Below are 16271 nucleotides of genomic sequence, written 5' to 3' on the forward strand. Positions count from 1 at the left end.
GCGCAGTTACAGTACCTGTTATTATCCCACCCCTTTGTGCGCAAAAAACAAAGGTAAAGATTTTTTTTTTTTTTTTTTACTTGAAGATAAACATCCAGGGCATCATCTGGTAATATATTATATATATATATATATATATATATATATATATATATATCCATCCGTCATCCAATCGTACATTGCCCCATGAGGAGCGTAGGAGCCCAGGGCTAGGCAGTTGGTCCTGATATTTAAGATGAGAGTGAATATATATATATATATATATGTGTGTGTGTGTGTGTGTGTGTGTAGCAGCCATGGCTCAGTGGGTTAGAGTGCTCCGCTCTGACCGAAGGGTCGGAGGATGGAATCCACCTAAGGGTCATTGGTAGACATCAGGAAGGGCATCCGGTCATAAAATGCTACATGCCCCAGTCCAAAAGTCCTCTACTCAGGGGCAACACCTTAGCCCTTCGGGGATACCTGGTGTAAAACCAGATTATTTTATTATTTATTATATATTTATATATATAATATATATAATATATATATATATATATATATAGTACCCTCGCGTCCAACACGCGTTAGTCCAGCACGATTTGGGTCCAGCACGAAGAGCAGTTAATTAGTATTATTTAATACGATTTAATTACTGCAACACGAGTGTGTTAGCATAACTCGCACAGAGCTCCGAGAAGTGGGCGAAATCTGCAGAGTTCACTCTAGCACAATCACCCCCGGTCCAACATGGTCATACTGGACATTCCCATGATGATGATAGCCAATGAAAAACTTCTGATAAAGTAGCCTTCCCCGCCCGCTATCGTGACGTGATTGTGATGCCACCCAATTAAAAACGCTTCTGGTGTCACGTGATGTTTTGTTTACATTTCTCCCGCCACAGCGCCACTCAGTCGCATAATTGCATTGGAAGGTGCTTTTTTCTTGCTGCATTTTCTGCCCTTGTTACTGCATTTTACCCTGCTCACAATGCCTAGGAAGCCTTCTGAGAACCCCAAGAAGCGTCGGCACCTCCCTCAGGCCACCAAGCTAGAAAGCATCAAGAGGAAGAAGAAAGGGGAGAGGAAAGTTGACATTGCCAAGGCCTACGACATGAATGAAGCCAACGTGATCATAATAAAAAACTTAAGACAAGATCCTGGCAGCCGAAGGCTATCACACGGCACTTCATACCAGGTTTGCCGAGGATACGATGGTAAATCGGAACGGTAACGTGGTAAAATTGCCGACGATACCACGGACATTTGGAATTCATCTGGATGGATTCCTGCCAAGCATACAACGGGGAAAACAGTGTGACCAAAACCCAGACGACTCGACAGAGAATATATCGTACTACAGCACTGAACATTTAGCCTGACACTGAATACATATTAATATTTTAGAATAAATATCAATTGTTTTGAAACCCTTCTCATCGGCATGCGTACCAGTTTATATACAAAGTTGCTTCTCCTTATTCTCTACCGAGTCAGCGACAGCAATCACTTTCCACAGTCACGAGACGGGGCTCTGGCAACAGTGTGAGAAGCATGCACTTTGCCGAGGATTACAGTGCTAGGACAGGCAGAAGCAGGACCTTCCATGGCTGTGGACGAAGATAGTGATTCTGAGTGTGATTTCGAAGGATTTATGAGGGAGGTTGAGGAGGAGCAACAGCCATTACCCGCTAGTGACGCCAGCAGCCATCCTCCGGGGACCCAGTAGGACTAACTACAGCCTTAGATACCACCTTCCATTCCCAGCAAGCCCACCAACACTATCCTAAAAGGTTAGTTATCATTCCTAGCGCAGTACCATGTATTATAATTACAATAGTACCAATATATGTATAGGTATATGGTAGGTATTTAGGGTGACGTTTCCAAGGGTTGCTGACATAATTCATTTTTCCCCATAAGCTCTGTTGTTAGTCCAACACGTTTTTGGTCCAACACGTGACCCATGCATGACAGTATTACCGTGCTGGATGCGAGGGTACTGTATATTTATATAATATATATATATATATATATATATATATATATGTATATTTATATAATATATATATATATATATATATATATATATATATGTATAGTAATCCCTCTAATATCCGAACATCCCCCCCCACTAACTGGACATAATCATCCTGGGATCCAATCCAATATTCCCAAAATGGGCCAAAAACCGCAAAAAATTAGAAAAAAATCTGACATTTTTTCCCACCTGTAATTTGAAATTGCCGCGTGGCGCCGAACAGCTGTTACACCATGGTCCCTTCACCCCTTCCTTCCTCCCCCCTCCCCTGTCAGGGTTGCCACTTGGTATTTTTCATTACCAAGTGTGGGCCAATTTGGTCATGAAAAATTCGTTTGGTAATGAATCAGAATAATGCATTACCAAATGGATTTTTCACATGTACAGAGGATGGAGATGGTGGATTGTTTGCTCTCTCTGATTAATTTGGTAGCCTATATAGCGTGATAATAATCAACATCCTGTTAATTATAAGAAGAGTGATTACATGTATTTCCACTTGTGTATATAATTAGTGAAGAATAGATGCTAGCTTTACGAATTTGGTAATGAAAATTAACAATGGCTATGAAAATTGAGGAGTTTGGTAATGTGGCCATTGCGATCTGGCAACTCTGTCACCCCGCCATCATCAACAGTCACAGCCTAACTCCGATCGAGAGCAGATGCTTATAGCAGTGCAAGCCACAGGTGCTTGTTTTTTGTGAATAAACAGTGAATAAACTGCAGTACCTCGCCACTAGAACACACGGGAATTTACAGTGTTGTGCAGTGTTAAGAAACTAGAATTTAGAGTGCAGAGGATTAACTGTGGACTGCAAACTGGCGGTTCAAACCAGTCCAGGAGTCAGGGACTTGTAAGTGCCCAGAATGTTTAATATTGTATAAACTCACCTCTAAAACCTCATTTTATGTTTTTTTTGCATTTATTTCAGTCTTTTATGTCCCTTATTGGTGTGATTTGGGTCTTAAATAGGTGCAGTGCATGTCCAGAGGGAGTTGTATAGGTGTTTTTCTGAGTTAGGGTCCATAAGTACAAGTCCAGGAGGCTGGGGCCCAGTATCCGGACAGGATCACTATCCAGACATGCCTTTGGCTCTGTTACATCGGATATTAGGGGGATTACTATATATATATACAGTATATATATGTCTTTGCGTAGGGCCATGCGTAAGTTTACATACGGGAGTAGTGAAGAAATGAAAAAAAAAATCTTTGTTTTTTTAATATAAACTTGAAGATAAACATCCAGGGCATCATCTGATGTAAATCTCTCTCTCTTTGCATAACGCCATGCATAAGTTTGTGTTGGGGTCGAGTTGTTTATGGTGATGCACAGCCAGCACAGCAGCACAGCCTGAGCTGTGGCTCGTAATCCACGGGTTAATCATCATGCTAGATCTGATGTCATATGTTAATTCAAAATGATTATGTCACCACTAAAACTTTGTGGTGAGCCAACCATTGAGGTGCCTACTGTGGAAGAAGCAGACAATTCTTCAGCTATTACCACATCAACTGTAGCATCGCATTATATACAGTACATCATACTCTTTGAGGTACTAGCAATTGTATTAATGTTGAAACTGAAGTTCTTATCTGGGATTATCTGTATCAGGAGTACCATTTCCAGCACGTTAAGAATGTGCTGGAGTGATGCCGCAAGTGCATAGCTAATCACTGTGAACCAGGACAGTTGTATGTTTGCAGGCCAGTTTATTAAATATGGTAGTTATAAGAGGAGAGTCGATTAGGTAGCTGGAGATGATGGGTAATATCAAATCCGAAGTTGAATTTTCAGTTTCAGTGAACATTATTGAAGGAAGAGCATTTCCTAGTCTTATATATGAGCTAGCTGACTTCACATCATGCGTTGTTTTAGCATGAGGTACTTGACACACCCTTCTGAGTACAAGGGGTGATTTCACATAACCCTTTCAATGCAATAAAAATTTTTGTCATATTCTTGCCACTACCATACAGTTTTTTCTCAGTTGAATTTGGCAGTGAAGGAGTTAATGATGACTATTTTACTCAGCAGTTTAAAAAGCCTCACTCAAATTGAATAAATTCATCTTGTATAGGTGTATTCCTTGGGAATCATAACTTCAGTAGGAAGAGTATGACGAGGGCCGTTATAAATATCATCTTTATTGTCAAACGTTTCAGCATCTTCATGCCATCTTCAGTGACCTAAGAGTGGAGCAGTGCAAATGATATACAAAAGTGAAAGGTGGGGGCGCATACCATCCACTCACTCGATATAATGCTGCTCTCGGGTGTCTGCCCTCTCCCCTCCTCCATTCTTCTTTCCTTCCTTCCTCTTCTGTCTTTTTTTTCCTTCATTCTTTCCTTTTCTTTCTGCCTACTGGTGACTTTACACTCCTTTTTCTGTCTTTCTTTTCTTCGTTCTTTCCTCTTTCTTCTGCCGGTGGGTGACTACACTGAGAGACAAGCCAAATGGTTTCCTATACACCAAGAAACCATTTACTATGCTGGGTGGCAACCGTATAACCAAATTTTGGTGCCTGGTGGTTAGTGGGTAATTACTGTGCTCCAGTCGGATTGAGCCGGTGAAGGTTTATATCCAAGGGGTGGTTGGAGTTGAGTGCTCACGTAATGCCACTCAGGGATGAGTGAGGCTGGTCACTCTCATCCTAAATGTCAGGACCAGCTTACCTAGCCCCAGGCTCCTACGCTTCTTACAGAGCAATGTAGGACTGGATGACGAATGAATGAATGAATGATGAAAAGTAAAAATTACCTGAATACAGTCACTACTCGTTTTACATTGATTTGGTATACAATAATTTGCTACAATGATAACAGAAAAGTTCCACCCCAAAATCTGATTTCTGATGAATTTCTCGCTATAACGATATTGCCCTTGGAAAATTTCGTACGAAGCTCCAGGCAAACGCAGGGCGATAGTCGCTTGTCTCAGGCAAGATGGCGACCCCAGCGTGCAGAGCACTGTTTTGGTTCAGTTGCGGTCCCGCCATCCCTTCAAAGCTCTGTCTTTTCCACTCATTCACGTGCCCCCCCCCCTCCCATCGTCACCTCTCAGCCGAGCATTGTGCTACAGTAGGCCTATACAGTACATTGTGTAGCACCAGGCTAATGTTACGCAAGTGTGATTGTTGTGTTGTTGCAACAATTTACTGTACGTAAGTAACGCCGCCTGTATTGGTGTGATAGTGTTTGTTTTGGTCTTGAAGACGACTTGGACCGACACAGGAAGTGATTAAGGTGGGTTGTCATTTTTATTTGAGTCTTGGGTAGGTGACTTTGGGAAGCTGAGTTGACATAACACCCCTTATATAATGTGTTTCAGTCTCCCGATTTACAATAAGATCGGTATACGAAAAGGTATGACCTGACATAACCCCATCGTAAAACGAGTAGTGACTGTTTGTACTTAGCATGCCATATAAGAACCTGTTTAGATATATATACATATGAGGGCCTCAGTTCCATAACATTGTAAGCACCACTCCCTGGGCATGTAGAGTTATGGGTACTGGCAGCTGCCTCAGGTATAGCACTACATATCTTCCCAAAAGTTGATCTGAGCAAATGCTGACAAGGAAAATGGTAAAAAATCCAATATCTTGATAGATTTTCCATCTTACTCACTGGGAAAAGGAAGTGGAAGCCAGGGTTATTTCCATATAGCTGTAAGTCTCCCTCTGCCCCTTTAAAATTCCTGCTTAGCAAATAATGATGGGAGATGGTGAACACACCCTCTGCATGAGCCAGTGAGAACGACCGGCCAATGAAAATGCACCCAGCATTCCATGTAGAGGCGGGTAGCCAATGACAGTGTGTCTCCAGGAATAATCACCATTCAGGATTGCTCTACCACACTCGCTAGACACTGCTCATTGTTTACAAGCTCCCATCTCCAGTCCTGCCAAATTTTATCCCGGAGTTAGAGTGTGATGGAGTAACTTTAAATTATTTTCTTCAAACCAGAGCATATTACTAATAATGGTTGATGTTAGTGATAGCTAACACCTTTACCATTGACTGTCCTGTTAATAATAACATTTTTGTTATTGTAATGAATTGAATTATTTATTGTTGTAAAAGGTACAGGGTGCTAATACAACAAAAGAAGGTGGTGGGTCTTGCCACACACCCTCTTCAGCCAATACGGTTATATACAGTTAGTAATGGGACATTTGTGTGTGTGGCCACACCAGTTTTTTTTGTTTTGTTTTTTGGGTATAGCCACATACCCTTCGATTATAAAAATAAGTTACACTCTGTGGTATGAAATACAGAGGCATTTGTATGATGTATTACATACAAGAGTAATGAATAATACTAGAGGAGTAAAGAAGTACAGTGAACAAATCCGTAACAGCCCCGGGCAAAGGTGATGACATAGCATCGCCTTATCAGCAGGTCGGTGAGTGATGGCCACAACACCCTCCACCACCATCTCACCTACTACACACTCCTTTCACTAAACTCTCTCTTCGTTTCAGATCATCTTTTCCTGTTGTTGTGCATGTATTTTATACATATTCTCCACTGATACATATTAGCGTTTTACATTGGCTTGAAGTAGTAATTATTATTATTATTATTTTTTTTTTTTTGGCAACTGTGGCTAGGCAACATAAGGCACACACACCCTCTGAGATTACTCCTCTCTCCAGTTTAGATCATCACAACTGTTTAGTTGACCATACAGTCTGTATGCGACCCTCATTTTTTCTTTTTTTTTCTTTTTTTTATAATAGTACTTCATTCTTAGATCTTTAGTGGAAAAGTTTCTAGAGAAGGGAAAGAAGTTGTATGCGGCTTTCATGGATTTGGAGAAAGCATATGACAGGGTGGATAGACAAGGATTGTGAAAAGTGTTAAGAATATATGGAGTAGATGGGAAGTTGTTGAATGCTGTGAAGAGTATGTACGATGGTGCGAAGGCTGCAGTGCGTGTGGATGGTGAACTAAGTGAATTTTTCTCTTTGAAAGTTGGGTTGAATCAGGGATGTGTCATGTCTCCATGGTTGTTCAATCTGTACATGGATGGGGTAATAAAAGAGGTACAAGGTAGGGTAGTGGATGTTGAAGTGGCCCTGGTGAGAGAGGATAGTGTTTGGAAACTCCCTGTACTGTTGTTTGCAGATGATACTGTGTTGTTGAGTGAAGACGAAGGGGAGCTGCAAGGCTTGGTGGATGAGTTTAGGAGAGTGTGTAAGAAACGGAATCTAAAGGTGAATGTAGGGAAGAGTAAAGTGATGGTCTTTGAGAGAGGTGAAGTCAGTGAATGTACAGCAAGGTTGGATGGTGAGGAATTGGAAAATGTGAGTACGTTTAAGTACTTGGGTAGTGTGATGAGTAAGGATGGAGGTTTGGAGGGTGAAGTGCTTGAAAGGGTACAGCAGGGAAGAAAGGTTGCTGGTTCTTTGAAATCAGTGATAAAAAGCAGGGAAGTGAGCATGGAAGTGAAAAAGTTACTACATGACAGTATTGTGATACCAACTCTAACGTACGGAAATGAAGCTTGGACGTTGTTGGAAGGGCACAAGTCAAGAGTGAGAGCAGTGGAAATGAGTTATTTAAGAGGAGCCTGTGGAGTCACATGGAGAGACAGGCTGACGAATGAGGATATAAAGGAGCGTTGTGGTGTTGATGTGGATGTGATAGGAAGTGTTATGAGGAACACACTGAGGTGGTTTGGCCATGTGGAGAGGATGGAGGGTGAAAGACTGACGAAGAGAGTGTATGTGAGTGAGGTGGAGGGGGGAAGAGGGAGGGGGAGGCCGAGGATGAGATGGAGGGATGTGGTGGAGAGGTATATGAGAGAGGGGGGGTGTAAGTTGAGAGCAGGGCAGTGAAATGGCGGCGGACAGGGCGACTTGGAGGCGATTTGTTTGTGGCCACCCCAAACGGGATTGAGGCATCTGGCAATAGATAGATAGATAGATAGATACTTTTCCTTTACAATGCCCTGGAAATAGTTGTTTACGGCTATTGCTATTTAGCGAAGTGCTTGATGAATGTTGTTGGTCTGTGGAGGATAGAACAGAGGATAGCAAGTTTTTATAAGTGTAAACAAACATGTCTGAATGTAGTGGATGTTAGTATTATGGTACATATTCTGGATGTTCACGGAGAATTGGGATTAACAGTTTTTCATTGATTAACCATGTGATTTCTTCAGTCTGTCAAAAGATGTGGGTTTCTATACTTAGTAGTAAGCAGACATTCCATTATGTAATGATGCAGTGTGTGTGCTGTCGGCGCCCCAAGCACTGCACATGGTACAAGATCTTCTCTGGTGAATTCTCAATAATATTTATAGCCTAATCTCAGTCTCATGTCAACAGCGTCATGAAGTCCACCTCTTTGAACATATGTTACATCAGTGTTCTGAGCCACATTTACACAATGAATAGAGCTAGTGCTGCCACGTGCTATGCTGTCATTAAGCTGTCTAGTAATATCTTGGCTAGCAAGAGAGCTAATCATGCTTTTGACAGTAGTAGAACTATATTCAGTAGATATATCAGGAGCGTCGTAGGCTGAAAGCAGAGCCTTACGAGCTAGATCGTCTGCCTTTTCATTGAAAGTTATCCCTATATGGGAAGGAACCCATGTGAAGTGGACTTTATGACCTGTACTTTCAGTGCATCTGATGGTCGATAGACATCTATTGACAATATCACAGTCTGTAGGAGTTGATTGTATTGAAGAATTTTTCTTTTATTCTTAGTATCATGTAACCAATGTGCCTGCTTAGAAAATTACCAGTACTTACCAGTTCCAGTTGCAACACTCCATTATCGCAGTATATTGGTGGTTATTATTCATAAACATTACCGTTATCATCCACTAACATTCGCACTGATCAGTTATTTCCATGACAATGATTTTGAACACTCATTGGTTTACCTTACCATTAATTCATGATATATGAGCACATTTTGTAGTTCGTTCGTTCGTTTTTGAAGGCTCCAACATGCTTGCATGTGTCGCCCTTGGTCACCCAATGGTGGCTCTCCATGCTGCACGATCTATTGCAGCCTCCCTGTTCAGTCCCTTAACCCTGAGGTCACACTTAATGACCTCGTCCCACATCTTTCTCGGTCTACCCCTCACAACCCCACCCCCAGGGTTAACACTTATCTTCTGCACCCAGTTATCATCCCCCATCCTCTCCACATGCCCAGACCATCTCAGTCAACCTCTCTTCATCACAACACCAATACACTCCAGTCCCATCCTACCACTCAACTCTTCCATTGTAAACCCAGCCCCCCCTGGCCATGCATGCAGGGATGCACTGCACATCCACCTAATCGTTGTCATTTCTGTATGTCAGAGCCTGCGAATATCCTCTTCCTTTAATGCCCAGGTCTCACTACCATACAGCATTACATTCCTAACACATGCTGCATACAAAGACCCCTTAGCACATTGGGAGAGTCCTCTCAATGTCAGGAGAGACAACAGCTCCCTGAACTTCTTCCAATCACTTCTCATCCTAGCCACAGAGCTAGCTCCAGCCTCACCTCCAGCACACAACATGTCTTCCCAATAACAAAACTCTTCCACACACTCAAGAGACTCACCAGCAGGTTCAGTCCTTTCACTCCTGACAATCTCCACCTGCTCTCCCCACATCTCAGCCTGGCCAGGTGGACCCTGTCCTCATGAGGGAGATAGGATTCAGAAGGGTGGATGTCAGGAGGCCACAGACCATACAGAACAAGGTCCTAAAAATAATCACAGGCTGCACAGCTACTACACCCACAGACCACCTACATCAAGAAACCAAAGTCCCCAAAGTCAAGGGTCACCTAGACATGAGAGGCACCCAGTTTCTTGCTGCAGCCTCTACAAACCCACAACATCCACTATATTACGTGGCAGCACATCCACACACACCAAGGAACATCAAAACAACACCCAGCACACGATACCATACACAAATACTGTCATCTCTCCCCCCTCGCCCACCTCAGACCAGCTTCCAGAAGCACTTCCACACTCAGATCACTCGCCGCTTCATTCAGTCACTTAAAGACAACACACAGCTGCATGCATGGCCTCCTGACATCCACCCTTCTGAATCCTATCTCCCTCATGAGGACAGGGTCCACCTGGCCAGGCTGAGATGTGGGCACCATCCAGCCCTCTTAAGCTACCAGAAGAGGCTGGATTCTTCGTCGCTGATGCCTGTCCAGGATGCAACACAGCTCCCCATACTATTAAGCACATAATGGAAGACTGCATTGCACACAATCACCTATGCCAACAACACAACATACACTCTTTGAGAGCTCTGTGTGAAAGCCCGGTCTCGACCATGGCCTTCCAAAGGGACTCGGGGCTGTTTGGCCAGACTGCCTAGGGAACAACTACTACTGCTACTACTAAACCAGGATGTAAGAAGGTTCTCTGTGGCAGGGTGAGGCACCTAGCTTGCACCTCGCGCACCACCCGACACACCACCTTCCTCACCACTCTCGTCACCAGCACTTTCGACACTTCCACTAGCTAATGCACTCACTTCGTTCATAAACCCTTCAAAGTCTATTTCTGACACCTCAGATATTGCGTCATTCTCATGATCCTCCCTAAGAAATGGCCTTCCTGATGTTGAAGGGAGTGATTCCTCACTTTCTTGAGGCCGCAGGTAACAGGTGATGAGGCAACTGTTGGTGCATCTTGAGGTGGCAATGTCGTGTGCTTGGGGTAACCCCAGGTTTGGGCCACCTTCACTGCTGTCTCGCCTATTACGAGTTCATTTCGCATATTATTAAAAAATACACTAAAATTTGATTTTAAAAATAGGTCCTCATGTACTATGCGATTTGTGTACTTTGATCTCACATACTGCGCATACCTACTGTGTATATATATATATAAATATATATATATATATATATATATATATATATATATATATATATATATATATATATATATATATATATAATGTATATATACTGTTTCTATATATATATATATATATATATATATATATATATATATACAGTATATATATATATATATATATATATATATATATATATATATATATATATATATATATATACTGTATATATATATATATATATATATATACTTTATATATATATATATATATATATATATATATATATATATATATATATATACTTTATATATATATACTTTATATCTATATATATATATATACTTTATATATATATCTATATATATATATATATATATATATATATATATATATATATATATATATATACTTTATATATATATATATATATATATATTTTATATATATATATATATATATATATATATATATATACTTTATATAAATATATATATATATATATATATATATATATATATATATATATATATATACTTTATATATATATATATATATATATACTTTATATATATATATAATTTTTTTTTTTTATGCGAGGAAGAAGGGACCAAAGGCCGCGAGCCCGCAATTGTTGTTCCTTCCAAGAGAAAAACAAAACACAAGAGAGAGCCAAATTCAAGATCCAAGCATTTCGAGATGTCTGGACACACTGCGTTTGAAAGACTGGAGATCATAGGAAGCAGGAAATACAGACAGAAGGAGACAGGTCCAGAGTTGACCTGTTGCATCAGTGAAGGACCGGAAGTAATGGTTAACTCTTGCATTAGAGAGTTGGACAGAATAGGGATGAGAGTTTGCTGCTAGATGGGTGCTACACACCCGTCGTAGTGGTGGAGGAATGCATGCAGACAGTTCAGAGGAGCAGTGACCATTGAAGTAATGATAGAAAAGAGATAAAGATGCAACAGTGCAATGAAGAGAGAGAAGTTGAAGGGAGTCAGTAAGAGGAGGAGAGTTAATGAGACGAAAAGCTTTTGACTCCACATATGAGAGTTGTACTCCACACAGGGGCAGATAAAACCCCTGATTAGAGTCAACAATTGTGCAGGGGTAAAGAAAGAATGGAGTCGGCATAGCACACCCAATCTCTTGGTAGCAGATTTTACAAGAGATGTAATATATTTCCAAGATATGTCCTGAGTAAATGAAACCCCAAGCATGTTTAAGGATGATGCAGGATTAAGCTGAATATTATTAAACTTTAGTGGGTATACCTGTGGAAGATTTTGACGGGTTGATAGGTGTAAAAACCGAGTCTGTGATGCATTAAAAACATTAAGAATATTTTTACCCCAGCCAGAGATACGAGCCAAGTCAGACATTAGGTGTGCCACAGCCTCATCCCTTGTTTGTTGAAGTAACTGCTGAGATGGACGTTGCGGGAACCGAATGGAAAGGTGAAGGGTGCAGTCATCAGCATAAGAGTGGATAGGGTTAGGTGTACAGCTTAGAAGGTCATTGATGAATAAAAGGAAGAGAGTTGGTGATAGGACAGAGCCCTGAGGAACACCACTGTTAATAGATCTACAGTAGGAGAAGAACGATGGCCGTCTACAACAGCGGCTATAGAATGACCAGAAAGGAAGCTAGAGATGAAGGCACAGATAGAAGGATAGAAACAGTAAGAGGGCAATTTGGAAATTAAAGATTTATGCCAGACTCGATCGAAAGCCTTAGAGATGTCAAGTGCAATGGCAAAGCTTTCGCCAAAGTTCCGAAAGGAGGATGACCAGGAGTCTGAAAGGTAGGTGAGAAGATCGCCAGTGGAGCGTCCCTGACGGAACCCATACTGACGATCAGAAAGAAGGTTGTCACAGGAAAGATGCTCTAAAATTTTTCTATTAAGAATTGACTCGAAAACTATTAAGATACAGGATATTAAAGCAATTGGACGATAGTTAGAGGGTTGGGAATGGTCACCCTTCTTTGGGACTGGCTGAATGAGAGCAAACTTCCAGCAAGAAGGAAAGGTACAAGTTGATAGACAAAGGCGAAAGAGTTTGCCTAGGCAGGGTGTAAGCACAGAAGCACATTTCTTGAGAACAACAGGAGGGACTCCATCAGGCCCATATGCCTTGTTAATATTGAGACCAGCAATGGCAGAAAATACATCAGCTGAAGAAATTTTAATTTCAGCCATGAGGAAGTCCAAGGGGGGAAGTGATGGAGGAACAGCACTGGAATCGTCTAAGGTGGAATTGGAGGAGAAAGTCTGAGCAAAGAGAAATGCTTTATCAGTAGAAGAAATAGCTACAGAGCCATCAGAGTAGAAAAGGGGAGGGAAGGATGATGAGGTAAAGTTGTTAGAAAGGTTTTTGGCAAAATGCCAGAAGGAGCGGGAAGAATTCGAGTTGGAGAGTTGAGAGCATTTAGTACGGATGAAATTATTTTTAGCAGAGCGAAGAACAGACTTAGCATGATTCCGGTCAGAAACTTTTAAAAGATGTGATTCAGGGGTGGGTTGGCTCCGATACCTTTTATAGGCCCTCTCCTTGTTGCAGACAGCATTAGAACAAGCGTGATTAAACCAAAGCTTTCTTGCATTAGTCAGAGGATATGAGAAAGGAATGTATGCTTCCATGCCTGAGAGAATAACCTCCGTAATGCGCGAGACACACTCAGATGGCTCCCAGCCATGGAAGCAATAATCATTCCAGGGAAAATCAAAGAAGTACTGTCTGAGGGCCTCCCAGTCTGCAGCTCCAAAGTGCCACAGACGACATTTCATTTGAGGGTCGTACCGGAGCGATAGGACAGGTTAAGGTGATAAGGTTGTGATTGGAGGAGCCCAACGGAGAGAAAAGATTAACAGTGTAAGCAGAAGGATTAGTAGTAAGGAAGAGGTCAAGTATGTTGAAGCTCTCTCCAAGGCAGTCAGGGATACGGGTAGGGTTCTGTAGAAGCTGCTGTAGGTCTTTAAGGATAAAATTGGTGTAGGCTAGTTCAACAGGCGGATCAGTGAAAGGAGAGGAGGGCCAAAGGTGGTGGTGAACATTGAAATCTCCTAGAATGGAGATTTCAGAGAAAGGAGAAATGGATAGAATATATATATATATATATATATATATATATATATATATATATATATATAATCATGGTAATTGAAGCCCTTTCACGTGACTTTAGAAACGGACTCCCTTGGGAGTTGTTGTATGCTGATGATTTGGTGTTGATTGCAGAGAATGAAAGGGAGGCGGAGGAAAGGTTTAGGAAGTGGAGAGATGGTATGGGGCAAAAGGGTTTAAGGGTAAATGCAGATAAAACAAAAGTGATGATATCTAGGGTTGGTGGCGGTACTGTCAAAGACGAGGGAGAGTGGCCATGTGCAGTTTGCCACAAGGGTGTGGGAAGTAATTCTATCTTGTGTGGTGTGTGTGATAAATGGGTGCATAAGAGATGTAGTGGTATCAGAGGTAGACTGCGAGATAATGCTGATTTTATGTGTACGGCGTGCCGGGGTGAGCAGGTGGAGATTGTCAGACGTGAAAGGATTGAACTTGCTGGTGAATCTCTTGAGTGTGTGGAAGAGTTTTGTTATTTGGGAGACATGTTGTGTGCTGGAGGTGGGGCTGGAGCTAGCTCTGTGGGTAGGGTGAGAAGTGGTTGGAAGAAGTTCAGGGAGCTCTTGCCTCTCCTGACATTGAGAGGGCTCTCCCTACGTGCTAAGGGGTCTTCGTATGCAGCATGTGTTAGGAGTGTAATGCTGTATGGCAGTGAGACCTGGGCAGTGAAGGAGGAAGATATTCGCCGGCTCAGATGTACAGAAATGACAATGATTAGGTGGTTGTGCAGTGCGTCCATGCGTCCAAGGCCTGGAGGGGCTGGGTTGACAATGGAAGAGTTGAGAGGTAGGATGGGACTGGAGTGTATTGGTGTTGTGATGAGGAGAGGTGGAGTGAGGTGGTTTGGACATGTGGAGAGGATGGGGGATGATAATTGGGTGAGGAAGGTGAGAAGTGTTAATATTGGGGGTGGGGTTATGAGGGGTAGACCGAGAAAGACATGGGACGAGGTCATTAAGTGTGACCTTAGGGTTAAGGGACTGAACAGGGAGGCTGCAATGGATCGTGCAGCGTGGAGAGCCGCCATTAGGTGAGCAAGGCCAACACATGCAAGCATGTTGGAACCTTTAAAAACGAAACGATATATATATATATATATTGTATATATATGTGTATGTATGTATTAGTGTGTATGTGTATATATGCAAATTGTATATGTATATATGTACGTGTATCTAAATAGGTTTTTATATGGTAAGCTAAGTACAGTACGTATTTACCTTTTAGATGAATATTCTGGCTGTTTTTTACTTCTCACTTTTGTATATCATTTGCATTGCTCCACTCTTAGGTCACTGAAGATGACATGAAGAAGATGTCAAAACGTGTGACAATAAATGATTGTTTTTATAACAGCCCTCGTCATACTCTTCCTTTTGAAATTCATTTTGAGATAGCAAAAACAAAGCAAAATGTTATCAGATTGAAGAGGTTGAAAGCAGATGACAAGTGTCCCTCACTAAGCAGGACCTTGCTTCACCTCTTGTGTCAGCCATCTTTGTCTCTGTGCCCCCCAAACTACCAGCAGCATGCCCATGACATTAGCTTATTCTGCTTCCTGTTACAGGTTCCTGACGGCAGTGCAGGAACTGAAGTGCCTCCCACAGAAGGATGTCCATGATAAGGTACAAGAGATATGGGATGAGTATCTTGCCCCCAATGCTCCTGTACCTGTCAATATAGACTCAAAGTCTATGAACATCACAAAGAAGAATATGCAGAATCGTGATCGTTGGACATTTGATGCTGCAGCGGTGAGTCCCAGTGAGACAGAGAGAGAATTAATTATGCTTTATTGTTTTGAACTTTCATGAACTGTGGCATGGTGAACAGAAATAGATGCACATGTACTGGAAGAAAATACTAGGTGGGTATTGTTGTAGGGTCTCATTTAATTGGTAGTCAGTGGTATTCAGGAAAACCATTTTCTGTCTATCTATCTATTGCCAGATGCCTCAGTCCCGTTTGGGGTGGCCACAAACAAATCACCTCCAAGTCGCCCTGTCCCCTGCCATTTCATTGCCTTTCTCCCAACTCACACCCCCCTCTCTCATATACCGTACCTCTCCACCCTATCCCTGCATCTCATCCTCGGCCTCCCCCTCCCTCTTTCCCCCTCCACATCACTCACATACACTCTCTTCGTCAGTCTTTCACCCTCCATCCTCTCCACATGGCCAAACCACCTCAGTGTGTTCCTCATAACGCTTCCTATCACATCCACATCCACACCACAACGCTCCTTTATATCCTCATTCATCAGCCTG

At 41.9% G+C, this 16271-nt stretch overlaps 1 protein-coding gene across 1 annotated transcript in view; it reads left to right on the forward strand.

Moving 5' to 3' along the window:
• The window catches only part of LOC145411804 (regulator of G-protein signaling 7-like), a 344883-nt gene that overhangs the window by 261168 nt on the left and 67444 nt on the right, over positions 1 to 16271 (forward strand). Inside the window, exon 11 of the mRNA XM_080281748.1 lies at positions 15572 to 15758. Within this exon, the coding sequence (XP_080137874.1) occupies positions 15572 to 15758 (187 nt within the window). The remainder of the gene's footprint in view (positions 1 to 15571; positions 15759 to 16271) is intronic.

The sequence above is a fragment of the Coenobita brevimanus genome, chromosome 91, assembly GCF_032717465.1.
Source record: "Coenobita brevimanus isolate Jiangsu-jjx chromosome 91, ASM3271746v2, whole genome shotgun sequence".
Classification (NCBI taxonomy): domain Eukaryota; kingdom Metazoa; phylum Arthropoda; class Malacostraca; order Decapoda; family Coenobitidae; genus Coenobita; species Coenobita brevimanus.